This window comes from Phlebotomus papatasi, chromosome 1, assembly GCF_024763615.1.
Source record: "Phlebotomus papatasi isolate M1 chromosome 1, Ppap_2.1, whole genome shotgun sequence".
Lineage (NCBI taxonomy): Eukaryota > Metazoa > Arthropoda > Insecta > Diptera > Psychodidae > Phlebotomus > Phlebotomus papatasi.
This window is the reverse complement of record NC_077222.1, coordinates 5,065,758-5,093,060: the sequence shown is the minus strand read 5'-3', so window position 1 is coordinate 5,093,060 and position 27,303 is coordinate 5,065,758. Positions and strand designations below refer to the sequence as shown.

Below are 27,303 nucleotides of genomic sequence, written 5' to 3'. Positions count from 1 at the left end.
TTAATATATCCACGCCAAGATCAGAAGCTAAATGAAGGTGATCATGGATTAATTGCATAGAGAGGGATCATTTAGCATTTTTTGGCAAATTTTTCAGTGATCAAGATCGCGACAAAGGCGATCATTTTTTTTTCTTTTGAAATGTTATTTCAGACTGTGATTGAATAATGGAGATATAAAACATCAAAATATTACTTTGGCAGCTGTATTGGTCAATTATGTGAGACTTTTTAGCATTCAAATGGCTATTTCACGATCAAATGGTCCGGAATACAATTTTATGCGCTAAAAAAACCACCATCCATAATTCAACAAATTCTTATCACCGAAACATATGGTGTTGAAACATCAAAATGTGGCATTTTGAACACATGTCTCGATCACCGCAATTTCCCCTCAGCAGATTTTCCTCCGTAGTAAACTATCACGTCCAATCAATCATTAATCCAACATATTTTACGCGGTGATCGCGGAAGATGATCTTACAAGAAAATTTCTCTGAGAATCACTAATTAGTCTCTCAACAATCAACAAGATCGCATTTTTTTTTTACAATTTATCGTTGTACTAAATTGACCCTCAAGGTGCAGTATTTTCCCCATTAAAATTTCAATCACATTTTTCTTGGTGATCTCTTTTAGCCGTCTCTCCCTCTGTGGCTCGAACACCAAGAAGAGAGCAGTAAATAACATTATAAACAATATAAATCCCCTGTGCTATTTGATACCTCGAAATTTTCTTTGCAAATCTAACCGAAAATGTTTGTTTTTTGGACATCACGAAAACGATAATGATTTATTTTTCATTTTTTGACACTAAAAGAGTCTTCCAAGGTGCATTTCTTAACCGATTGTGATAAGTTTGGGTTTGTTTGAAAGGTCTTTGAATTCTTAACAATAAACCATACAAAATGTTTTTATTATTCAATATCTTGCAACGTTTTGTGAAAAAATAATGTGGCTAGGGGTCAAAAGGTTAGAGACAGGGATTTAGGGTTTTGGAATGATCCTCCATAAATCGACCAGCATTGGATCACTAGCCTTCATTTTTTCCACTCCCTCTCTTCATCATTAAAACTGTTTTTTAGTATCACGGAAACGATCGTGATGATTTTTTTCATTTTTCAACACTAAAAGAGGCTTGTAAAGTGTATTTCTTAACCGATTGAGATAAGTTTGGGTTTGTTTGAAAGGTCTTTGAATTCTTAACAATAAACAATATAATGTAAATTCCCTCTACTATTTGACACCTTGAAATTTTCAAAACGAATCTAACGTTTTTGTGGAAAAATAATGTAACTAGGGGTCAAACGGTTAGAGATAAGGATTTAGGGATTTCTAAGGATCCTTTTCATATATAATGATCATCATTAAAACTGTTTTTTTCTTTAATATTACGGAAACGATTATGATAATTTTTCACTTTTTGACACTAAAAGAGCCTTCCAGAGTGCATTTATTAACCAATAGAGATAGATTTGGATTTGTTTGAAAGGTCTTGGAATTCTTAAGAAGTATGCATTCGATTCATTGAATTTGTGGTTAAAAAATAGCAGACATGCTCAAATTCATGACTTCGATACTTTTCATTCAAGCATTCCGCAAAGCTGGGATGCTTTATTTTCTTTCTGAACACTTTTGTTGATCTGTTAATCGAATTATTTAACATTTTACTTGCGATCTCTCTAAAAGCAAAAATAACACTCACTCACCATCTCATGGAGGTTTGAAATATTTTCCAACTACCCAAATATGAACCTGTTCAACTTCCCACATATTTAAATTTATTTTGTATTTTTACTGGAGAATGTAATATCGCTTTTTTTCTCGGTTGTCGCCTATTCACTTGTGGCCATCCCTCTTGAGAAATTCATGAGTGTCTTGGTTAGTGATGAAACCAACGACAATTCTGAGGTACAAATCACCACAAAGCCTACATCAAATAGTATTGAGTGTGTCTCTTAAGATGGGGAAAAGAACAAAAACAAATGACTTTTGTGTACAAAATAGGCAATGAGACATCCCACACAATTAACATTGACATCACACTCCTTTAATACGCTATTTCGCCATAACTTTTATTCAAAGGCAATGATCGTACCAAGATCGTGGAAAAAATTCAGAGAAATTGTGTGAAAACATTTTTTTGAAGAAAATTGACTTAATGCGTCTAGAGAGAATAACAATGAAATTATATGATTATTTCCAACATGAAGATCACTCAAGATCAGCTGAAGATCGCAGAAAATCCACATTAGAAAATGATCAATATAAGAACCTTTTCCTTCTGTTTTTCATCAAATACTGCTCCACTTCCTACAACAAAAATCTCCAAGATAGAGACTTCAGAATGATCGCAAATGAATTGAAAATGATAAAAGCAATTGAAATTCTCTCTTTCTCTCGAGAATCTTTTCATTAACTGGGTGGAGTCAATAACGATGATGTGATGCTTCTAATTTTAATTGCACAACATCACTCTTCTATTTAATTCACAAAAATTGTCTAATTGATTAAATGGATGCAATGTGAGCCTTCCGCACCCAATACACCCTCAGGATTGATAGGGAAAAGACATTTTTCCAATCCCACAGATACTTTTTTTTTCTCTATTTTCAAACAATTTTCTATTTTATTTTAGCTTTGAGTTGTTCTGTTTTCCTGCTCTATCTCCTCGTTCCAATGATGGAGAATTCTTTGTTGTATATTCTGAGGCCCACACAGAATTCTCGTCAATGACGACGTTGATCTAAACTGAAGTCATGTGAAACGAGTGAAAATTTGTCATGCAGAACATTTAAATTTCAGCCCTTTTTACTTCCCACCAGCATTGAGATGCACAAACCAAATCCCATGCTTCAAGAACACAAATAAGCAAAAAAAAAACTCATTCAGGAGATTGCCTCCAAAAAAAAAATCACTCGTTAGAATTCTTCTCATTCTAATAAATCACTCCTAAAAAAGTTCGCTTTTATTGCTCGATCTTAGAGTGAGAGCAGTATTATGTAATTGATCGATTTTTCGGATTATCCATTGATTAGGTAGTTGATTTAAAAGGCTAAGCAGCGTCGGATAGCGACTTAATCATATTTTTAGAAATATTTTGAAAATGACAGGGAGTTCCGCCTTGAGTGAAAAAAAAAGAATTGAAAGAATTTGATATGAATTGCCTACTATTGCGAGCTCAGCGACCCCAATAGGGATAAGCGGTTGAAAATGAATGAATGAATGTATTAATTGTTTTCTGAATCGTATTACAGGCCATTCGAGCAACTTTCCATGGGTGCCAATTGTGATTCGGTCAGTTTTCGAGCAAAACGCGAGAGATAGGCATGAAATACATTTCTTATGAACCGTTGGCGCTGAAAATAGGCTGAAAATGTTTTGCATACATCACTGCATTTCCGTAACTTATTTCAAAGACCTCTCCTGTGGGTATGCAAATTTTCTTTTGCATATTTCTGTGTCACTGGAGTGAATTCGCGGGCTTTCTTCGATCCCGAGAATTTCTTTGAAAGCGGAACTCCTTGTGACAAGTCATGCTGTCATTGCGATCATGCTCATAAAGGTTTCTACACACTGGCAGCCATTTGTCAAAAAAATGTCTTTTCAGCGGAATTTTGACATTTCAGTCTACAATACAATTTTTTTTCATTTTTTGACACTAAAATAGCTTTGCAGAGTGCATTTCTTAACCGATTGGGATAAATTTAGGTTTGTTTGAAAGGTCTTTGCATTCCTAATTTTCGTTGGAAGTCTAACGTCTTGTGCAAAAATAATGAGACTACACGGTAAAAACTTTTGGACACTAACCAAAATATTGGAACAAGTTTTCCTTGGAACAATTTTTTTTTTGAAATCAATTTGTACCTAGAGAAGATATTTGTTTGTTCAAGAAAGTTTTCTTTACAGTTTTATTACGAAATATAGTTACAATTTTGTTAGAGTTTTCTTTTGGGACCGTTTCGATACGGTGTAATGTCTACAAATTTGAGTTAATTTTGTTTTATACAAATTTGTTCCTGAAAGTTGGAATAGAATTTGTTGCACTCGGCTGTTTTGTTGCCAGTGTCAGGAACAAATTGGCACATTTCTTTATAACAATATTATTCCTACATCTGTAACATATTTGTTCCAAAAATTTTCGGTGTCCGTAGACGAGGTAATTTTTGGAACAAAATTGTTACTCATATGGGGAATCTTTTTGTTCCCGGGAACAATTTCGTGTAAAAGATTTCGTCTTACAGTGAAGGCCTATACTTCAGTCGAGATGGATTTCGGTGAAGAAAGTTCATAAGGAACATCAAATAAAAATCAACTTAAAAATGTTTCATACAGACGTGTGCATGACGAAATCATATGCGAGTGCTGGCAGCAAGAGGGGAAGGGAATCTCGAATTAAAAAAGTGAAGCCATGTAGCACGAAAATTGCCACAGATTTGGCGTCCTCTTCGCTTCGATGACAGGTGACTGAGTGCGAGAGGAGGAGGGATACAATTTTATACTAGACGAGCTATTTATTGGAACAAATTCGTTACTAATATTGGATATCTTTTTTTTCTCCTAGAAGGTACAAATTTATTCCGGAAATTTTCGGTGTCCGTGGACGAGCTACATTTTGGAACAAATTCGTTACTAATATTGGGTATCTTTTTGTTCCTCCTAGAAGGTGCAAATTTGTTCCAAAAATTATGGTGTCCGTGGACGAGCTAATTTTTGGAACAAATATGTGCTGAAATTTTTTACCGTGTATAGCAAATCGGTAATACATTGTTCAATGCCCGAACCGATGATTTCTATGCTAGATCTTTTAATTTTTTCTTTACAAAATAACTACTTATCCCATTTCAATTAAGAGTCAAGTATCGATCTCTTTGCTACCGAGCATTCAGCAAAGTCTTTTCCATTTCGCCAAACATTTACTCCAAAAAACAGCAACGCAAAAAAATTCATCTGCGGGATTTGTCTGTGATCGACTTGTGTCTAAATTTCACGCACATTAATTTAAATGAGTGAATTTCTGCTGCAGACCAAAAAAAAAGTATTTTGCCATGTGTGATTAATTAATTGATCCCACCTCCCACTAAGGTGAGCCATGGTTTTATTCTTCAGTAAAACAATCTCATTCGCCTTAGAGCCACATTCAAGTCAAACCAACACAACTCACAATTGGAATGTTTAATGCTCAGCGTGGATCAGACTCTCTCCTAAAAGATCACACTATTTAGCATAAAATATGTTGAATAATTTAAAAAAGACATGTCAGTTTCTGTCGCGACAGAAAATATTCTTGGCAATTTTTTTTAAAAATTTTTTTTCAGAAATTCTTTTATCATAAGAAGAGAGAAGAATAAAATGGTTATAGAATCAATGGAATCAACGATCAGTGCAGAACACAATGTCTCAATTGATCAGTGATCGTATGGGTGGGAGATAAAAGCTCAATGATATTAATGATTGAGCAAATTGCTCGTGATCTTGTTAATTTTGCTGTTGATCGAGCAAAAAGCAAAGTGTTTATCAAATTTTCTCAATGTCTCACCCAGAGAGTGACAAATACAACTGGAGATCGCATTAGAAGAGTGATCGTCATTTGCTTATTGAGGCCAAACACGCAGACATAAGTCTCCGATTTTGGACTAAAATTAGATACATATATATTTGAAAATTAACTAAACAAGTATCGAGATATTTCTCCATCCACAAAATTCCAACTAAATGGAATTGCGTCTTTTACACAACTTCTTACTATGTTCTTTTAATAATTTTTTTCTTCTTTTTTTTATTTTTTCTAGGTAGCTTAGGGTAAATGTGCGTAATTCCGGCCAGCTTGCAATTTCGGCCACCTTTTTTGTTCCTCGAATTTCCATGAACTTTTAGATTTTACGTACTCTAGAGATTATACAATGCTAAAGAATAACAAAAAATGTAGCTTTGACAAACGAGAAGACGTGAAAAAGGCATTGGAAGAATTCCCAAAGGGCAAGGGACTATGAGAATGAAGGTGGCCGAAATAGGGCACCAAAGCTATGTCTATATTTTTATTCATTTTAAAATATATTAAGAATGATTTTAGAGTAAATAAAGACGGTAAACTCTTTACAAGGTTCCAAGCAACACTCTTTCAGGAGAAAGAATTTAAAAAAAATCAATTTGTATTTAAAATATTACATTTCCAACTTAAGACTGACGCTTGCATGCAACTATGCCGAAATTTGGCACACTTACCCTATATACAGCAATATCGCCCCTTATTGTGATCTCTCTAACAAAAACCCCAGACAATCAATTGAACAATTTGTAGTATTGTAATGTTTGTCTCTCGGAAAATTTCCCCTGATTGTGCATCTCGGTCACTTTTGCACGATTCTCAATAGTGCAACACAATAATGTTGCACAATGTAGTTGATCATTAAAATGAAATAGATCACAAACGAGAGTGAAAAAAAGGAGGGTAGGTGAGTATACAACTAATTTTCATCTCTAATCTCTTGTGCCCATGATATTTACAACATCGTGCTCTTAAATCAAAATAATGCACACACAGTCAGTGAGTTTGAGAGCGAAAAGTTCATTGGATTTATTGAGAAAAAAGAATTTAATACTCTTTGATTTTGTATTATTTTCTTCTCTATTATATACAATATATACCATTTTTTTTCCATACCATATCCCTACCATCATCATACAATAGAGACAAACTACTCTCGCAACATATCTCACATGGTATCACAGAGGGCATTTTATGTTCTCTCTCTCTGCACTAGCACTATCAACTACAAATTCTAGCTTGGGCTGGATGAAGGAATTCCAATTCAGTCCATTTGAATCTCTCTGTATTCTCACTCTTTAGCCATCATTACAAACAACAAACGTGCCCAATGATTCAACCAGTCCCGCAAACACACATCGACACATCTCTTCAGAGAAAATTCTCCAGCATCTGATAATGTAGTTGTGATATGTTTGAATTTATGCTACATTTATACCACATCATGATCACCATGTACAATTTATCCACCACATTATGTGCCCAAACCCAGGGGCTTATCAACTTAAACTTATATCCAATTAATAGAATTCCAAATATGGTTCCCCGGAACACACCTTTTAGATCAGGAAAATTTCATGAAATCGAAATTCAAATTTCTTTCTTTCTCAAAAGATTTGCCTAAGCCTATCTCATTCTTTCGCATTCTTCTTCTTTTTTTTAACATCACAACAAATTCAATTTAGCTTGGAATGTGAATTTTGATTTCGTGAAATTTTCCTGCGGGGGGGGGGGCAATAAGAAGTAATTTATCAGGAAAATTTCCTGAAATCTAAATTCTTTCTCAAACGTTTTACATTTATATCTCTCAGACCCTTTTATATTCTTCTTCTTCTTCTTTTAAACGCCACAAAAATTCAATATACAGTAGACTCTCTCTCAATCGGGAATATGGGGCGAAATGTCATCCGGTTTATCGATAGATTTGGGCGTCAAAGCCTTTGTAAATTCCACAAAAAGTGCTCAATTATAAAGAATCACGATAAAATAGAAAGAACTACAGCGAATTTGAACATATTAGCTTCATAATTAAACGTGAAAATTGTCAAGAAAATTTTTCGCCCGATTGAAAAAGAGCCGATTGAGCGAGAGTCTACTGTAGTTTACTCCGATTTAGAGAGCTATAGAGCAGACTAGAGATATTCAAAACGTTTGAAAATAAAAATGATGTGATTTTGATTACGTAAATCTTTTCCTGGGGGGTAAATTCTCTCATTTTCGTGAGTTGGTCACCAGTGACACTCACGAAAAAATCGACCACTTTGTTCTCCGTCACTGGACCATCATTCTATGAGAAGTGTCACGAAAATATCGTGAGAAATGTCACAAAAATGGGCATGGAGAATCACACTTAAGTGACAAATTTCGGTATTTTCTCATTTTTAGCACTTCTCACGTTCTCATAAAGTTACAGAATTTACCCCCTGATCTAAAAGGAGAGTGGAATCCAAAAAAAGGTAAAATTGATAAGAAGTCCAATTTTATGTCTCTGTCACACCTTTTAGATTGCCAAAATTTTATTAAATCAAAATTACTATCCCTTTTATCTCGAATTTCATATATCTATCCTACTCTTTCGCATTCTTCTTCCTCTTCTTCTTTTAAACGTCACAAAAAATTCAATTTAGATTTGTGTGTGAAAGAGTAGGATAGCAATACTTTTGAGAAATTTAAAGATTGAAATTTCGATTTCAAGAAATTTAACTTCATCTAAAAATTGTTCCGGATGCATTTTTGAGCATTTCCATGAAATATATACTATAAAATCATTTTTAATCATAAATAAGATAATGATCACAGAAAAAAAATTGAATGCAAATTGCAAGCTTTTAGAAGAAAGATTTTAGAAAAGTCTGAACATTTCATTTTGAAATTGTTACTAATTATTTTGTATTTTCACTGATCATACTTATCACAATTGACAGATAAATGACCAAAAATATTTTTTCCGGAATTTTTATATCATACTTCATTTTTTCTGAAAATCCATTTCCAGGGGCCCATCAAGCCTAATAAAAAGTGAAGTAATTTTTCAGTTGTCCTTCTAAAAATTTTGCAATTATTGCACCGCGACTTAAACAAATTTGCTCGTAGTTCTTGTATTATTTCGGCAAACATTATAAAATATGTATTTCTAGATAGCTTTTAATGCACGATTTGGAAATATATCAGACTGATAAGTCAATTCTCTTTAGGGAAAAACTTGCCATTAGTCTTCAGTAGTGCATTTATGCAAAAATGTATGGAAAAATAAAATGTCGAGATAAAATGTCACTTCGACTTTTCTTCCTTGAAATTCTTAGAATCAGAATGAACAGAGCCGTAGTTTCCCCAAAAGAATAAACATTCAAAGGTAGTTTTCATGTGAGAAAGAAAATATATTTTGACTTCTTGTTAATTCTGTAAGAAAAGTCATACTAATTTTCTGTGGAAAATTAGGGCAAGGAAGATCATCATGCTCCTGTCTTATCACAATATCTCTTTTTATTTATTTATGCATAAATTTTCACAATTCTGTGCGAAAGCTCACATTGAATAGGGTAAGTGTGCCAAATTCCGGCCAGCTTGCAATTTCGGCCACCTTTTTTGTTCCTAGAATTTCCACGAACTTTTAGATTTTACATACTCTAGAGATTATACAATGCAAAAGAATAACAAGAAATGTAGCTTCGACAAACAAGATAACGTAAAAATATATTGGAAGAATTCCAAAAGGGCAAGGAACTATGAAAATTAAGGTGGCCTAAATAGGGCACCAAAGCTATATCTATATTTTTATTCACTTTAAAATGTTTTAAGAATGATTTTAGAGAAAATAACGGACGGTAAACTCTTTACAAGGTTCCAAGCAACATTCTTGCAGAAGAAAGAATAAAAAAAAATCAATGTGAATTTAAAATATTACATTTCAAACTTAAGACTTTGACGCTTGCATGCAACTATGCCGAAATTTGGCACACTTACCCTATTCGAAATGCAATTGAAATTTTTGAAAATCAATAAGATTTTTCTAAGCTGAGCGACTTAACTTTTAGCCGAGACACTTTTCCAGTTCAAAGTTACGAAACATTTTAGGATTTGACAAGTTTCCAAAGAATAAATTGAAGGGCTTACAGTGAAAAAACCCTGTTTTCTTTTTAAGGAAATTAATATTAATTAAATGCGTAATTACAATGAACAGTTATGTATATGTCTATATATTTCCTAAATGGTAAACCCCTTGTGATCATCAGACCCTCCAATATTGTCGAGCCTGGTCAGTGAGAGAATGAAATACCCACAAGAATATTCAACAAGTTCTAAACCAGTTGCTTGTATTTTTCTCAGGCTTCCCGATATTAGCATTTATTATTTGTATTATTTCAGAATTCAGATGAGTCCTCCAAAAAAAATTGTGGGACCCTCTCTCACATTAAACAAAAAAAGCCCCAAAATCTTCACACACTTCGCACCCAAACCCATTACATAAATTTGTTACACTGGAATATTGTCGATTTAAACAAACCAAAACCAAAAAAAAAACGGGGGAATTAAATACAGTGAAAAAGAATGTGATTCTTCCAGTGATGCCTTTTATTTTGCAGAGAACCAAAGCATTGCACATTTTATTATAATAAAATCGCCCAAACACACACAAAAGTGAATGCTAAAAACAACACTTGACTCTTTTTGCACAGTAATTATTTATATTGAAAAGTATATAGTGCGATTGAGGTTAACTCCTTCCAACTTGTAACATTGCATTCGATCGCATCACTTTTTTTTCTCTTTAGCTCTGTTTGGAGAAGTCTCTCTTGCCTCCTCTCTTTTAGCTATTTTCCAATTTAATACTCAATGCACGCAAAAAAGATCACACTCTGATAACATTTGAGTAACAACAAAAAAAACATTTATAAAATGCTTTGGAAAACTTGTGAGAGAGACAAGGGACTTGGCAAGTAGAGGATCACTCTATTGTGGAGATTTTATCCATAGCCAACATCTCTGGCGGCTGCAAAATTTCTGTGGCATGGAGATCAGTCATCTTGCATGATCGTGAGTGATCTCCAGGGCTGATCTTTGGCGTTGATCTTGCGCGAAAAATCATCGATCCTGAGGTGTGATTAGTGCTTAACCATGACAATTGCAGATTGCATGTTCCGCGAGGATATATGGAGAAGAGAGAGAGATGTCAAAGAGAGTACACTTTTTTTTTTACCCAGACCATGGTCTCGTTGTGATCATCCAACACAAGATCACACAAGAAATTCCTCAGGAAATTGCCCGAGTGATGGAAAAAAAAGCTCTTGAGATTGCATTGAAAACAAGTTTAGGTCTTCTTCTTGGGACACCATCAGAAACTCTTGAATGTCTTGGGTCTGAAAACGTTCAAGACATTTTTCTGGGTCCATCTGGGTGAAAATTGACTGACCTCTTCGAGAACAGCCTCAAAAATTTCTACCAAAAAAAAAAAACAATCCCTCAGGAGGGTTTCAGGCACATTTCTTTTTTTTTCATTCTTGCATGCTTATTTACCCAGGAAAGGGCAATAAATAAAAAGGGCCATGACTCTGCCGTCTGCCATCCCTCCCATTCCCCTAATGATGATGGTCTGGTGAACTCTAAAATCACAAAAATGTGCACACTCTCGAAATAGCTCTAGATTGTTGAGTGAAATGCTGGTAGGAAAAAGACTTTTAGCCCTTCCCCTATCTCAATCACCCTGTCTATTGAATATTTTAGAGTACTTGAGGATTACCCTGAGGGTGAGAGACTTTATCAATTCCTCTGGGAGTCAATTGAATGCGTGTACACACAGCATTAAAAAAAAACACACATAACGGTGCGGAAAAATGTGCCAAATTTGCTGGTCAATTCCCTCTGAATTGGGTGAATTTTTTGGGTCTCCTCTTTCGAAAGTTTAAGGTGGAAACACACTGACACAGACATAGAATACCCTGTTCTCACCGATATTAAAGAAATTAATAGCAAAAATGACTGATATACACATATTCTTTCATTGAAAAAAAGAATGTATCATTTGAATAAAGATTTGCAAGAAAATAAAATTTTCTAGCAGTTTTATGGTAGTTGAAAACTCCGCATTTGAACTAAAGCGAAGTTTATTGCAGCTTGAGAATGGCATAAGAGCAATAAATTGAAGTGAAAGCTAAGAAAACTAGCCAGGGGCCCATCAAGCCTAATAAAAAGTGAAGATATTTTTCACTTTTCCTTGTAAAAATGTTGCAGATATTGCACCGCGACTTCAAGAAATGTCCTTGTAGTTCTTGTATTATTTCGGCGAGCATTATGAAATATGTATTTTTAGATAGCTTTTAATGCACAATTTCGAAATATATCAGACTGATAAGTCAATTCTCTTTAGGAAAAAACTTGCCAATACTCTTCAGTGCCTCTATGCAAAAACGTATTAAAAAACGAAATGTCGAGAGGCCCCTGTTTATAGCAGTATTCTAGCAAAATTCAAGTGATCAACTACAATAAAATTGTAATTCACAGATACTTTGTGATAGCTACTCTGAAAAGTTAAAAGTTTTGTTTATCGGCCAAATGGATCTTGTTAAAATCTTCTTAAAAGTTACATCTTTTTGACAAACTTTTAGCAAGATCTTTTTGATCGCTGATTTGAAAAAAAAACTTTTCTCCATTCCGTATGGAAGAACATCCTTTGGGAAATTTTTCTTGTGAATATGACAAAACCTGTTTTCAAAATAGAAGAAAATACCAGAATATCAAGATTACTTTTGGCTTGCCTGACGTTTGAATTTTAAGCAACTATCTGCTAGAAAACACGGGTTTTTTGACAACAGAAGAACAAATTTAAAGCAAAAAGAAATTCGCACTGCTAGACCAAAATTTTTGAAAAAAAAATTCATGCAATTAACTGCAAGACCTAATGTACTATACTGCAAGAACATTTGCTTTTGTCAAATTATAATAATGGAAACAAACTATAAGACAAATGGGGGAAATTCTGAAACTCTGTTAAGTGATCACCTGTCTAAATTTGTGAATGACCCATTAAAATCATAGCAAAAGTGATTCTGGTATGCCACGGTATCTTGCGGAACTTGTGATGACTGGATCATCAACTAGGGCTTCGTGTCTCCGTGTGCCCCGTTCAGGATGTCGCATTCTCCGCGACTCCCTATTTGTTGAGGGAATCGTTCTTTGGAATAATTTACCTCGCGAGCGGAAGAGGGAGCTTATACTTAGATTTGTTGGTGCTGCGCGCTCCTCGTATCCCACATGAGTTTTACTTACTTTTTTTAGTTTAAAACTTACCATGAATATGAAGTTATACTAATTGTATAGAGGACAGATTGTCCTATTATTTTCCAATAAAATAAATTGAATTGAATTCTGAAACTTGTGATAGATTCATGTGAAATATTCACTTTGTAGTTATGTATATCACTTGTCGGTTTTTCACTCGACGAAGCCAGAGAAAAAAAACCTTCCATATTCAGCTTGAATAAGAACACTACATCCTGCCTAATTCTAGTATTTGTCAAGTAAGTTAAAATTTTGGTGAAAATCTTAAACGTGATGGAAAACTTTAAACACTTCTCTCTTCGCTTGACACAAAGTTACCTTTTTCAAATGTAACTGCTGCCCGATCTTAAAAAAGTCGAATTAGCGAGAGTCTACTACAACTTTTCTAGCAGTTGTGAAGGGAAGCTCATAAAGTTCTCAATATCTCAATCACTAAGTGAAGCTCTCACAGATTTAGAGAATTCTTACCAATGCCAATTTATAAAACGATATGAAAAAAAATAAATCTAAGAAAATAAAAAATAATCAATACTGCTAGAATTTTTTACAGTTTTTAAACAGGTCAAGCAGGTTAGAACTTAAAGAAAATTTGATTTTTCCTTTGAAATAGCAGCGATAAAATTCTAGTGTAAGAGAATTTGAAGCATATTGTAACTTGTCCATTGGAAAAAGCGTGTCAAATTCTCTTGCAGATTTTCGTTTATTCGGGAATTTAAGTTTAAAATATTTGGATCAATAGGAATTAAAAGATAATAATATTGCGAACCTGCTTTGAGGCATACTCTGCCTAGGGGATGCTGTACGACACTCTTTAGAGAATGAGAGTCGTGCATTAGAAAATTTTGAAGTTACCCCTATACTTCATGCGAACAACACATACTCGCAGCGAAGTAAGTCGAGTATGTGTGCTCTTATCATTTAAGTTTGAGCTTGGCTTTATCATCCGCGCTCGAGTGAGTGAATAAGTGCAGCAACTATCCTACTTGCACATATTTTCACCCGATCAGTTTAGAGCGCAAAGTCCCTCTGTGGGCTTTTCAGCTGCACGAGATTCCCGACATTTACTGTCAAATAAGTGAAGTAAATAAAGTGTTGTTGAGTTTAATTCTTGGCAATTGTTTATCGTCCCTGCCGTCGTAATCTCCGGCCAAATCCGCGAAAATAATTTTATTTTTGAAATTCTCATGACCAGGAGATCCAAATGCTAGAAAACTGCGTTATAGTTCTCAGTCAAGATAAGAAAATATAGAAAAATGTGTGTTTTTTTCCTAAGCGATAATAAAAACATTCAGTGTAAATTAATTAAAAATTATTGTGATTCGCAGAATGAGCATATAAATATTGTTCTTGCTTTTTTTTCCATAAAATTTTAAACATTGATCGGAAATGGATGTTTGTTGATTTTTCTAGCAATTATTCAGTAACTTAAAATGAAGTGAAATCCTTATTTTTCACAATAAATTACATTGATATATTCTCTAAAGTATCTTTTCTTCATTTAAGGAAAGTGCATTTAACATCAATTCCGATACGTTTTGGAAATATTTTTCAAATTTGAGGAACTCTACTGTATAAGAACAAACTGCTAGAAAATTGTTTTTTTTTTGTTTCCAGGGAATAAAAACTAACTTTTAACTAAATATTCACCAAGGTTTCATAATTCAAAATAAATCGATTTTATAGCAGTTCCTCAACTGCAAGAAAAGATAAAACAGCTAATGCAGTCACATGTCTATGCCATCATAATATTTTTGTGTTAATGTGTTTCCACCTTAATGCACTCCCGATCGCAGTGCGATTGTCAGCAAGATTACTTGAGGTTTTTGCAATGATTTTATGCTTTATCGGAAAGTATCTGCTTTTGCTTTTTTTATTCAAAATAATCTAACAATTCTTGAGAATCTAATCTTTCTACGAATTATCTCTTTGCTTATTTTTTTAAGGAGTTTATCTGGATTTTTTTGTCGTTTTGAGAGTGTCTGGTGGCATCTTTCTCCATCAAAATTTTGGTGACCCAAAAATGGACCATACTGGGAGGCATGAGAGGGAATGCATGAGACTTACCTTCGTCCAGAAGACGCTCCACATGATTGAAGACATTCGGGAAGGCTGCCAATTGTTTTCTGTCTTTGAGCAGCTGTGCCAAGTAATCAGCTATGCTCTGGGTGCTCTGCTGCGTATTGTTGTTATCAGTATTCATTGTGTCAATTTTTCTTCTCTTTTGCTGAGATATTGTGCTGGATGTTCTTCCCTCTTGGGAGACAGACTTCCTTGGGGGGATAATATTGCAGATTCAAGATCCCTTTGTCTTTTTCTCAATGATCTCTATTGCGATCCACCAAAAAATGTTTTGTGACTGTCGGAAGATCTTTCCCGGACTTCTTTTTGGGAGAGATCTCTTCTCTTGGGATGATGGTTGGATGTGTGTGTGTGGTCTTTCAAATGGCTGGCTTCAGACAAGAAAAACAGGCTAAATTCCCACAAATATCACCCTGGAAAACTTCTTGAGATTCTTCCCCAGTTCCCTATGTTCAAATCACTTGAGAGTCTATTGGTATTTAGTCCCCGGAAATGTGTGAAAAATCATCCGGAAAAATGCTCCGTTTTTTTTTGACAAATCAATTGGTAATGCGAAATCTCGCTAAAAATGCACCTTGCTCACGACTTTTACAACACTTTTCACTGCACTGTGCCTCTGCACGATGACTTTTTTCGAGCAGATGGTGAGGATTTGGATGTACAATGGAATTCAAATGACAAAAAAAAGTCCTGGCCAAAAAATTCCGTGCGCGATCTACACTTGAGGAAAGTCACGGAGAAACTGATCGAAACTGATCAAGTAAAATGGCCGCCTAGATGCCCCTCTAACTTTTTTATCTCACTTTTTCCCCTCTTCTTTCCATTATCCAACCTTTTTTCCCCTACTTATCCCACTTTGATAAAACCGATTAGCAATCGTTTGGCGCCAAAATCACCAATCAAAACTCACGTGCCTTATCAAATTCCCTTCAGATGATAAGAAACCTGAGGAATTTATTGGTATTTCAGGCACAATCGAAGGGGAAATCGACCAATAAAAGATATCTGTGCAGCCTAAAATGCGTGGTCGGCGGAAAACCCACACGAAATTGCATTTCATTCATCACCAATCGATTTATCAATGAATATCATGATTTTTTACCATGTTTTCCATCATCCCAGGTGTTTTTCCTGCCTGCATCTCATCTTCATTCCCAAATCACTCTCTCCAACTCCTCATCTGACCCATCGTGCCCCCCCTTCGAGAGTGAAATTCACCTAAAATTTCATCAACAAATCAATTGGTAACATTTCTCAATGGAATATCAATTAGAATTGTGTGGGCTTTTGGGAGACACAACAAAAAAAAACTAATAATTAGATAAAAAATATTGCTCTCCAAGTTCCCCAGAGATGGAATGGTGAAAAAAATATGGTCATTGAAGAGGCGTTGTTGACGAAAAAGGGCAACTTTTACAGCGTCAACTTTCCATATAGAAAAATACACGATTTTTGAGCAATATCTCGTCACAGAAACTTCTCTCCCTCACCAAATCCAAAATATTTAGCTGTTCTTGCAGAGTGTGGGATCCCACAGTCATTATTTGCTAATTAAGGCGAATAACCAGAAAGCCACATTACAGCCCAAAAGAGATTCAAGTGACGAAAAAGGCATTCGATGATTCCATCATCTTTTATAAATAGAAGAATTTCTTTTATTTTTTTTTTATTTTACTTCTTCATTTTTCTCAAATCCATTCTCCTGAGGATCAATTCCCTGATCATCATCCTCTTGTCTTCTGACCCTCAGCCTCTCTGTACACCTTCTTGGTCTTCTTCTGGCTGGCATTCATTGCTTTTAGTGCGCCGTAGCCACCTCCTCCAGTTCTCTTCTCGGGTCTCTGTCTCTTGATGTTGATGTCTGCAAAAAGCATCCAAAAAACATTTTTTTTCCGTGACTCACGCTGTTTCCAAAAATAATAAATTTGCAAGAAATATGGAGTTCTCTTCATTGCAAAAATTAATCTGTGATATTTCCTTATTTTATTGCTCGAACCCTCCAAGAATAGGAGTTTCTACCGTTTCTTAATAACTTCAGAAACTAAACGGCTGGAGATATCGACGTAGGGCCTTCAATGACCCCCTCCCGTCATCAAACGAAAGAAGAGGATGGAAATTTACTTTAACTGCTGCTAATTCCTCAATATTTTTTTTTAGTACATGACTGTTCTCAAGTGCTTCTGCATTATCGACTTTTCTTACGTAGGTTCCTGCCACGACTGTGTGGTGGTTCGGCAGTCGAGACAGAAACCAACACAGAGAGAATTCGGTAATGCAGAATCACTTGAGAACAGTCATGTGCTAAAATAATGCACCTCAGCTGAAATGTTCCGAAGAAAGATTTCCCGTATTAATTTTTCATTGGAAATCATTAGTCCAGGGTATGAACTCTGAAATGGCGAGTTATGGTACTATTACCACCAAACAGTTTTGATAGGAACCAACACAAAGAAAGTCAATAATGCAGATGCACTTGAGAACAGTAAAGTGCTAAAAACAACATGTTCATTTTTCATTGGAATAGCACCTTTATTCACCAAAGAAATTTACCGTTCTCAGATCGTCTTTAATAAGCGTATTGTGTAGCATTTAAAAAAGCTATCATGTAAATTCTTAGAGGCTGTAAGTGTTTCACATGACTTTTTATGTGAAGCTTCACAAAACGCTTCCAAAAGACTATCTACACGCCGTGAATTTGTCACATGAATAACTTACGAATTCGTACGCATGTGAACGTAGAACGCCTAGAAACAATCCTAAGTTCGAAAACTATTATACTAGGAAGCCTTGCAGTAAAATAAACATGAATATTTTTCTAAGATTTCAATCGAAATTGCTGAAAATTTTGCTTGCATTTAATACAAATTCAATTTCTTGTTACTTCTTTTTACTGTGTTATCACACTTGCACATTAAAATTTTAATATGATTCACATTAATTGTCGCTGGTGAGAGTCCAAATGTGTAATTTGTGTGTTTGAATCATTTTATATTCAAAATTTGATCTATTTGTTCATAAGAAGGTAGACTTGGCCCGCAAAATTTGATATAAATTGATTTATAGCATTAATGCGAAAAATTAATGCGATTTTCTCTTTAATTTTTTAATGTGAAAAATATTTATGCCTTAGGTAAATTTAAACTTATTTTTGCAAGCCAGTTCACTTTTTTATCAATATATAGAAAAACCCCAAATATTAAGTGACTCAAAGACACTAATAAAATATTTGGACGCTCACAAGCGACAATTAATGTGAATCACATTAAAATTTTAATGTGCAAGTGTGATAACGCCGTTGAGGAGCGTTGCTTGGAACCTTGTAGATAGTTTATCGTCTTTGTTTTCTCTAAAATCATTCTTAATACATTTTAAAATGAATAAAAATATAGACACAGCTTTGGTGGTACATTTCGGCCACCTTGTTTTTTATGGTTCCTTGCCCTTCCGGAATTCTTCCAATCTTTTTCACATCGCCTCGTTCATCGAAGCGAGATTATTTGTTTTTTTTTTTAATTTTTGCATTGTATAATTCCTAGAGTACGCAAAAACTAAAAATTCATGGAAATTTGAGGAACAAAAGAAGTGGCTGAAATTGCAAGCTGGCCGGAATTTGGTACACTTACCCTGCTTATTTCGATAAATTTTCGAAATTCTTTTCGAAAATCTATCAAAGTTCCAAACCTGACATTTTGATAAAATATTTGTATTTTCAATATTTTTTACTTTTATATTTTTCTGAATATTTTGACGTTTTCAACAAAGCCTTAAAAGTTTAATAATAATAATTTAACATTTTTTTGTTTTTGATTTATTATTGAACCAATAGAACTAGACTTAATACAACTACCCTAAGTAAAAAAATTGAAAAGAAATTTTCAAAGACATAAATTCTGGAATAACGCCAAGCCAAAGCTATTCGAACATTTACCAACTTCTACTATTTTCAATATTTATGATATTTTATGAACTTTTTCACGAATTCTTGGTATTTCAATTAAAAAATTAATAATCAATGCAAAATGTGCATTGATTATTTAAACAGATAAAGCAGATTCATTTAAACAAGGGTATTGTAATTCGAAATCTCCTTTTCGAATAAGAAATCTCCATTGGGCTTCATTTAGCATCAATTTTGCCAATGATTTGATGCATAAAATCCCTTCAAAAATAGTTTTATATTGGAATCCGTGCTCTTTAGAATCAGCCAATAAGCAAAGATATTATGAGAAAAAAGTCTAAGATATATAATTTCTTAATTTAGTGAAAACGGTAATACGAAATCCTTCAGTGAAGCGTATTTTGTACAGAGGATAAGTACTCTATTGCCTCTGCTTTTCTTTTTCTTTCTTCCAAACACATTTAAAAAAAAATCTTTCCTATAACTTTTTTTTTAATTTTTTTTTCCTTGATTTTCTATTTTAGCCAAGTCACACATAGGGAGGAAACAGATCGTAGGGAGATTTAATCTTAGAAATGAATCATGAGAACAGATTTTCCTAGACACAAACCTTATGCTGAAAATTCAAAATGGAAGAACAGCTAGCGGACAAGCGGCAAATACTACAACTTGCATTTTAGACTTCCAGTCCTTCCAGTCGATTTTCGAAAAGGTTTAGCTTGGGCTTTGGAGTACGCTTTTCTCTTCGAAATTGAACAAAGCCAATCTTTCCATAGAGAAGTAGAACTTGAAAAATTCGAAAATCTATTTGAAGATCCAAAAAAGAGACTTTCTTACTTCTTAATACTTTCGTAAGGTGGCGGAAGTTACATCCTGTTCGAATTTCGAAGTGCTCAAGTGTCAAAATGTGACGGTCTTCACATTGTTGTGAGGACAAAAGCAGAACAACGACGCTTGCTGTTCTTGTCCCATTACTTAATTACTCCATAATCACTGAGTAACCCTTTTGCCAGCTTTTTAGTGTGATATTTGATAAATTTTTCCCAACTTGTTCGAAAATTTAGTATGAAAATTCGAAATTGAATTTGAATTCTTCGAACTTCAACGACTTTTTGTGCAAATAGAGTTCCATTTACCTTTTATCCAAGACACTATTGGAGAACCAAAATCTACTTCTGTTTGGGATCAATGGGTACATTTCGAAGATTTCGAAATACTCGTAATTTCGAATATTTAACGGTTTTCCTTCAGTTATTTTGTTTTTAATAAAATATATCGAATCAAGGTCTCAAATCGGGAATTATTGTGACTCATTAAAAAATCGCTGAAATACCTCAAATCGGTTCAAATTCGTTGAATTGAATTCCTTTTGTAATTTGAATTATGTTTATTCTGTCCTAGTCAGAAAATTTCTTTAAAAAATTGTAAAAAAAGACTTATGAGTTCTAAATAGCAGTCTGCGAATTTTCCATTGTCATTGCTTTCCTTCTAGAACTTGGATCTTTTGGTCAGACAGAAGTGATCATGTTTTGCGTGGGATTGCAATGCGAGGTGATCTTTTCGATAAATCCACTCCATTGATGGATAATTGATAAATTTATGGGATTGGCAATAAATTAGCGGAAATAGAGGGATAATAATAGATTAATAGGAAAACAATGGGTTTAAATATGAAAATTTGTGGCTTTTTAAAATAAAATCTCCCTGGAAAATCAAAGAAATAATCAATGCAAGAAAAAAATCAGTATTTTCACTAAATTTTTCACCCATCTGGAAAATAAAGAGCTCCATTTTTCTAGCAAAAAAGAAAAAGAGAAGTCTGGTACTCACTCAAATCCACAAAAGGCGGTGTTAGGAAACCAAAGCTCTTTGCAACACCTTTCAAGTCCAGCGTTGAGACATCGAACACTGTCTTCAGCTGGTGTGCATCGTATGCCCTCACGTATGCCTTGAAGGCTTCCTTAGCCGCCTGATTCAGATGATAGTTCTTCCCAATCAAATGTTCAAGCTGCAATTTGGACAAGAAATATTCGGGATGAAATATTGAATTTCAACGGTGGAGAAACATTTTTTGGGAGAAAAATAATCCCATTCGACAGTCAAGAGCGATAAATTGCCGTGAAATCTCATCAGATGGTCGCCCAGGAAAGAGAGTTTTTCATACACGTGGATGACGACATCAAAAAACGCCCCCAGAATTGCCATGAAAAGCACTCGGAGCACGGATGGCAAGAAGTTGCCGACAACTTGACCCACCTCCGCATTTTTCTTCGCAATGTGCAGCAAGTGATTCAATCACTGTGAGCTCCTGGAAAAACATCTGGTCAGCACAACTGAAGTCATCCCAATCACCGTGATATTATTCTTGAGGACATTTTTTTTAATCTCTCTCACTTACTCTCGTGGGCAGAATTTAGTGTTTTTTTACCCAGGTGTGAGAGTAGTATCTAAGTAAGAGACAGTGTCTATTTTAAATAAGTCATCCGTCAAACGGAAGACACCAGAATTGGGTGACTCTATCCGGTCGGCTGCAGAACATACACAAACACCTTCTCTTACCCTGGGCACAGTGCCAGAAAACCCATTCGACAAGGCGAAAACATTTTCTCATGCGGTGTATTCACTGTGAGATTAGCAACTTCGATTCAACCATTTATTTTATTACTCAATTTTTCAAGATTAAAGATTAAACAGATCGAATAAGCGTATAATTCTCAACCGATTTGGACAAGTTTGAATAAATTGGAAAGGTCTTTGAATTCCTGACTATAAATCGGTAATGAACCGGTAATGTTTTTTTTAATGAACCCGTTGATCAGATTCACGTTTGCGAGCATTCTGCAAAGCTGGGATACTTTGATCAAGTAATAACTTAATAAAATAAATTAACTAAGAAATATCCTACATTTTATGTTTTAGAAGAATAAGTCGAACTTTTCTCATGTGAATTCACAAAAATACAACGATAATCGTAGTAATCTTTCACCGCGAAACCAGTTACTATAATTATCTTGTGTAAGGGGAGTAATATGCATGATTGTCGTTGTAATATTTTGAAGGATAATCGTAGTAAAAATATAATTTAACAGATGAAAGATGTATTTTGCAACGATTATCATTTGAAATTGTTTTTCTTTTTGGTTCAATATTAAAATGATCAAAGCATTTTTTCTGAATTAAACTAGAATATTTTTTTTAATATTTTAACTTCAAACGATAATCGTTGTAAAATTCAACTCTTGAAAAAATAGCTTTTTTCTAGGATAATCATCAGGAATATTACCACGATAATACTGTTGTTCTTATTACAGACGATCATTATTATCCAACAATTATCGTAGTAAAGTTCATTTTACAGATGAAAAATAAATTTTACTACGATTATCCATTGAAGATGCTTTTTTGTTGAATATTAAAATGATTAAAGTATATTTTTTGGAAATGAAACAAGAATATTTCAAAATATTTTTACTTAAATAAATTAACTTCAAACTATAATCTTTGTAAAATTCAACTCTTAAAAAATAGCTTTTTTTTAGGACAATCGTCAGGAATATTACCACAATAATACTATTGTTCTTATTACAGACGATCATTATTATCCAACAATTATCGTAGTAAAAAGTTCATTTTATAGATGAAAGATAAATATTACAACGATTATCCTTTGAAGTTGTTTTGTGGTTGAATATTAAAATGATTAAAGTATATTTTTTTGGAATGAAATAAGAATATTTCAAAATATTTTTATTATAATAAACTAACTTCACACGATAATCGTTGTAAAATTCAACTCTTGAAAAAAATAGCTTTTTGCTGGGATAATCGTCAGGAATATTACCACGATAACACTGTTGTTCTTATTACAGACGATCATTATTATCCAACGATTATCGCAGTAAAAAATTCATTTTACAGATGAAAGATGGATTTTACAACGATTATCCTTTGATGTTGTTTTTTGGTTGAATATTAAATTGATTAAAGTATATTTTTTTGAATGAAACAAGAATATTTCAAAATATTTTTACTATAATAAACTAACTTCAAACGATAATCTTTGTAAAACTCAACTCTTGAGAAAATAGCTTTTTTGCTAGGATAATCGTAAGTAATATTACTAAGATAATACTGTTATTTTTATTACAGATGATCATCATAGTAATATTTCGTAGTTAAGGAAATTGCTAAGATTATGTTGAGAATAACACAATTATCGTAGTATTTTTTCAAACGATTACCTGCAGCAAAAAAGGGCACTTCTCTACAGAAACTTGAATTTTACAACGATTATCATTTCGTTTTTTGGAAATCACATAGAATTTATCAACTTATTCTTACTAATAATGGTTGTAAAACTCAACTCCCAGCACTCCTAGGTTAAAAATGAACTTTCCCATTTTCACAGGATAATCGTAGTATTTTTTAACCTCTCAAAATTTCGCCCAAAGAAATTTTGAGAGAAACCGGAAACCTAAATTTATCACATATCACGCGATTTCTGAAAGGATTTGTGTCACAACGTGTGTTTATTCGTCCATCCGGCTGTCATCATCGGTGGACATTAGAAAATAGCTAAGGATATTTTTGACTATGTAGAATTTTAATCCTTGAACACAAAATTTTATTTTTACTCAAGAAATCCTGTAAAAATTAGGAAACAAATATTTTCTTGAACACTAATTTTGTATCCAAAAAAAATTTTTTTTATAGTAAAATTTAAAATTAAATTAAGAATAATTGAATTTTATGCGTGATCTGAAAAGGTTGGTTAAATTACAAGAAATATTTTATGTAAAAGAATCTTCAATTTTGCACACAGTATATTTCACTATTTTTACTGCTCGAATTCCACAGAGACAGCAGTATATAGGGTAAGGGCTCATTATTTTGTACAGGGTGCTCATAAGCATCAATGTTCCAAGTTTGAAGTGCGATATTTTCAATACTAATTGACTTTTTTTGTTACTCTCTTTTCAGAAGGATTGTTTAGAAACTTGGCAAGCTATTTATCATCTCATCATATCATATCATATATCATTTCTCTCTCAAGAATCGATGCCCCTGATTTCCCCTTTACGCTTCGCCTTCCCCTCCAAAACCGTTTTGTTTGGGATACTGCTTGAAAATGTGTCATGTGGTTTTAATTCACCATTTTTGGATATTTTTTTAGACATTATCCAGGAGGACATTTCGGTTTTTCAAGTCCAAAAGCTAAAAAAAGGCTCCAGAGAGCGCATTTATCAAGCGAATGGGGTCATGCTTCGGCTCGTTGGAAAGGTCTTGGAATTTCCTATAAAACTAAACCGGTTCCAATCGGTTTGGAACCGGTAATGACCCGTTTCATAACCGAAAACTAATTTCTATTCGAAATTCAATTATATTACTCTTGATGTGTATTTTGGGCAATGTTTTGAGTAATTTTACAGATAGGTTTAAATCAGTTCTGAATCGGAAATGAACCGTAAATGAACCGATAAGTAATTTTTCTCAAGAAAATCAATTTTATTACCCTTAAAATTATTTTGGGGGATTTTTTGAGTGATTTACAAATCGGTTTAAATCGGTTAAGTACCGATAAACGGTAAATGATGCGAAAGTACTTTGCCACTCATTTTTTTTTTAATCTTCATTTTTTATGTTTTTTTTTTATAGTTCATGGAAATAGACAGGGGGTGACATTGGCTCTGAAAAATGCGACTGGTTTTAGTGTAATTTTATCCCTGTTTTCGTACACATTTCACGAGATATCTCCAAAACTACGTAGGTTGCCAATTTAGGGTTTTCGGTTGCCTCTTCGTTATTAAATTGGCTTTTATTTTGTATTAGTATTTTTTGCTAATTCATTCTACAATGACAGAAAACAGCTAATAAACTCAAAAGTTTTTTCGGTTAGAAACATATGGGAAACATAGGAAATGGCATGGAAATAGGAATCTAACCCTTTAAGGACGATTGGAACACCGTTGTCCCATGAAGAAAATAATTTTTCTTGACTACCTAAAGTTATTGTTTTTCTTATGTCTGTACATAATTGTAAAGTAGAAGGTTGAGGGGATGTACAATATTTTTTGCAAGTATTTAGCTATTTGCTATGTAGTAAATATTTAAGCTCAAAAATGACGAATTTTTAAATTCTCAAATTCAAAATTGATTCTATTTATTTTTTATACTTCCAATTTTTTTTAAGCAAAATCCTTTTGGTAATAAAAACTACAATACTCATACGTAATATTTTTCATTAAAGCGAAAAATATTATTCATTGTTATTGTCAGAAAAATTACTTAAATTTTTGGGCTATTTTTGTCCTTATCGTCCATAGAAGCGCAAAATACGCCGAATCAGTCTCTGTTGGACTTTCCAAGGTTAGATGTAAGACTTATTATTGATTATGTTTCTCAGTTTAATTTTTATTGTTGATTTTCAGTCCGTAAAGTGTCTCGTCGTTAAAGGTTTAAAAAAATATGAAGGATAAAGTAAAGGACTCACCTGAAGCTGAACATCTGCGATTTTGTTCCAGGCAAAATCGAACTCATTGAGTGGCACTTTGGCCTCTTTCAAGTAATTGAGGAATTGAAGTTCTTCCGGCCTCAGAAGCAAAACCGCATGCCCTGATCCGCCCAGGCCACGTGCTGTTCTGCCCACTCTGTGGATGTATTCCTTGGGATCATCTGGAGGATCAAACTGAACAATCCAGTCCACAGCGGGGATATCCAGTCCTCTGGCAGCTACATTTGTGCACAGCAGAGTTCCCTGCTCGGCATTGCAGAATTGGAAGAATGTGGATGTTCTTTTGGCCTGCTTCTGCTTCCCATGGATGCAGCTGACCGGGAGATCGATGTAGTTCAGCAGATCATGATGGAATCTCACAGACATGCAGGAACTGAAGAATACCATCACCTTCTTCTTCCTGTTCTTCTTCAGGAAGGTGAACAGCATGAGGAATCTCTTTTCTGACGGACAGACAACGTAACCTTGATTGAGTCCAGAGACTGTGGCTACTTCCTTTTCATCGTCAACTCCTACGTAGACGGGATTTCCTTTGAGGGCTAATTTGTAGAGGGCATCCGTTTTCTCCGTTTGAGTGGCTGAAAAGAGCATCGTTTGCCGATTCTTGGGCAACATTGAGATAATCTGCTTGAGCTCAATTTCAAAGCCTATTTCCAGGATCCTGTCCACTTCGTCGATAACCAGGCACGTGAGGTTCTTGTAGAGGAAATCTGGGGTATTCTGGAGGTGATCCAGAAGCCTTCCCGGAGTAGCTACAATTATATTAATTCCCATGGAGAGTTTTTCAGCTTCCACTTTCCGATTGGCACCTCCCATTATCAGCCCATAGGTCTGGGAATGATTCGCCATGAGTTCAGTGAGAACTCCAAAGATCTGCATGCAGAGCTCGCGAGTGGGAGAGATTATAATCGCTCCAGTTCCATTCCTTGGCTTGAAATTCAATTTGTGCATCAATTCAACGACTGGAATTAAAAATGCCAGGGTCTTGCCAGAACCTGTCTTGGCTGATCCTATTAGGTGGCGTCCCAGGAGCAAAGGGGGAATGGATTTTGCCTGGATCTCTGTCATCTTTGTGAAGCCCATATCCTCAACGGCTTTTAGAGTGCCCTGGGAAACGTGCTTCTCCAGGGAACTAAAATTTGTGTCCTCTAGGACAATCTGAGGGGTGGATTCTGGGGCTTTATCTATTTCCTGCTCACTATTTTCTACAGATTCCTCTACCGTTTCATTTTTCACTTTCTTTTGCTTCTTTACTTGTTTCTCGACTGTTACCTCGGATGAAGACTCTGACAAACGGACACAATACCCAAAAACACTTTATTTATACATATCCCGCAAATTATTGTGCAAATAAACTGGTCAGGAAGCTTCAGAATCGAGACACATTTCATTCCGGGAACTCAACTTTCTCAAGGAATTCCCATCAAATTCGCCTTTGGTCATCACGAAATTTTAACACTGACAAATTCTCTGATCACTTACCTCCATTTTCCGCGACTTCTGCTTTCCGCTTCTTTTTCTTCTTGCCAGGATTTTCCACAATTTCTTCTGGATTTTCTGTAAAAGTGTAAACAAAACACACGTGAGAATTGTTTGAGGTTATGTCACGATAGATTGATTTTCTCAAGGAATTTTTAGGATTTCATCCTACCTTCCACGTGGAATTTCATTGGCGATGGCTTCTTCTTGGATTTCTTCACCTTCGGAGTGGATTCCTCCTGTTCAGGGACTTCTGGAAGAGCAAATACCCTCAGCTTCTTTGACATTTCAAAATCTCTGTAGATTTCTTACCTTCTTCGCTTTCCTCAGGGTCATTTTGCTTCTTCTTCCTGAACTCCTTGTACTTTTGTTCACGACGACGGATTTTCTTCTTCAACAGACGCTCCCGGAAGGTCATTTTGGCCAGGAAAGATGCAGCAAAACTTTTGTTTCAACGCACACTACACGTTTTTGGCGTACAGCGCCACTCACGGCAAAACCTACAATTTCT

The 27,303-nt window shown here is 34.5% G+C and overlaps 2 protein-coding genes and 1 long non-coding RNA gene across 7 annotated transcripts in view; all 3 read right to left on the bottom strand.

Annotated features, from left to right (window-relative positions):
- The window catches only part of LOC129798513 (protein held out wings), an 82,291-nt gene extending 66,638 nt beyond the window's left edge, over positions 1–15,653 (bottom strand). For 3 of the 4 annotated variants that reach the window (XM_055841712.1, XM_055841709.1, XM_055841710.1), the window contains exon 1: positions 14,890–15,647. In XM_055841712.1, coding sequence (XP_055697687.1) covers positions 14,890–15,025 — 136 coding nt within the window. In that variant the 5' untranslated portion in view covers positions 15,026–15,647. Of the gene's footprint in view, positions 1–14,889 lie in introns of all 4 variants that reach the window. The other variant, XM_055841711.1, reaches the window with a different exon arrangement.
- LOC129798531 (uncharacterized) lies at positions 1,423–9,425 on the bottom strand. The gene is made up of 2 exons (XR_008751428.1): positions 6,228–9,425; positions 1,423–5,798 (listed from the first exon to the last, which is right to left on the bottom strand). It is a non-coding gene; the product is annotated as an uncharacterized LOC129798531 (long non-coding RNA).
- Positions 15,654–16,536: 883 nt separating the features above from the next.
- On the bottom strand, positions 16,537–27,303 carry LOC129798503 (probable ATP-dependent RNA helicase pitchoune). Of its 2 annotated transcripts, none has more exons than XM_055841688.1 (6): positions 27,105–27,303; positions 26,965–27,045; positions 26,796–26,870; positions 25,293–26,599; positions 20,633–20,810; positions 16,537–16,765 (listed from the first exon to the last, which is right to left on the bottom strand). In XM_055841688.1, exons 1-6 carry the CDS (start codon positions 27,208–27,210, stop codon positions 16,629–16,631), a joined length of 1,884 nt encoding a protein of 627 aa, XP_055697663.1. In that variant the 5' UTR covers positions 27,211–27,303; the 3' UTR covers positions 16,537–16,628. The 2 variants fall into 2 exon arrangements, with proteins under 2 accessions (XP_055697663.1, XP_055697664.1); XM_055841689.1 differs by having other exon boundaries at positions 26,965–27,042; positions 27,105–27,287.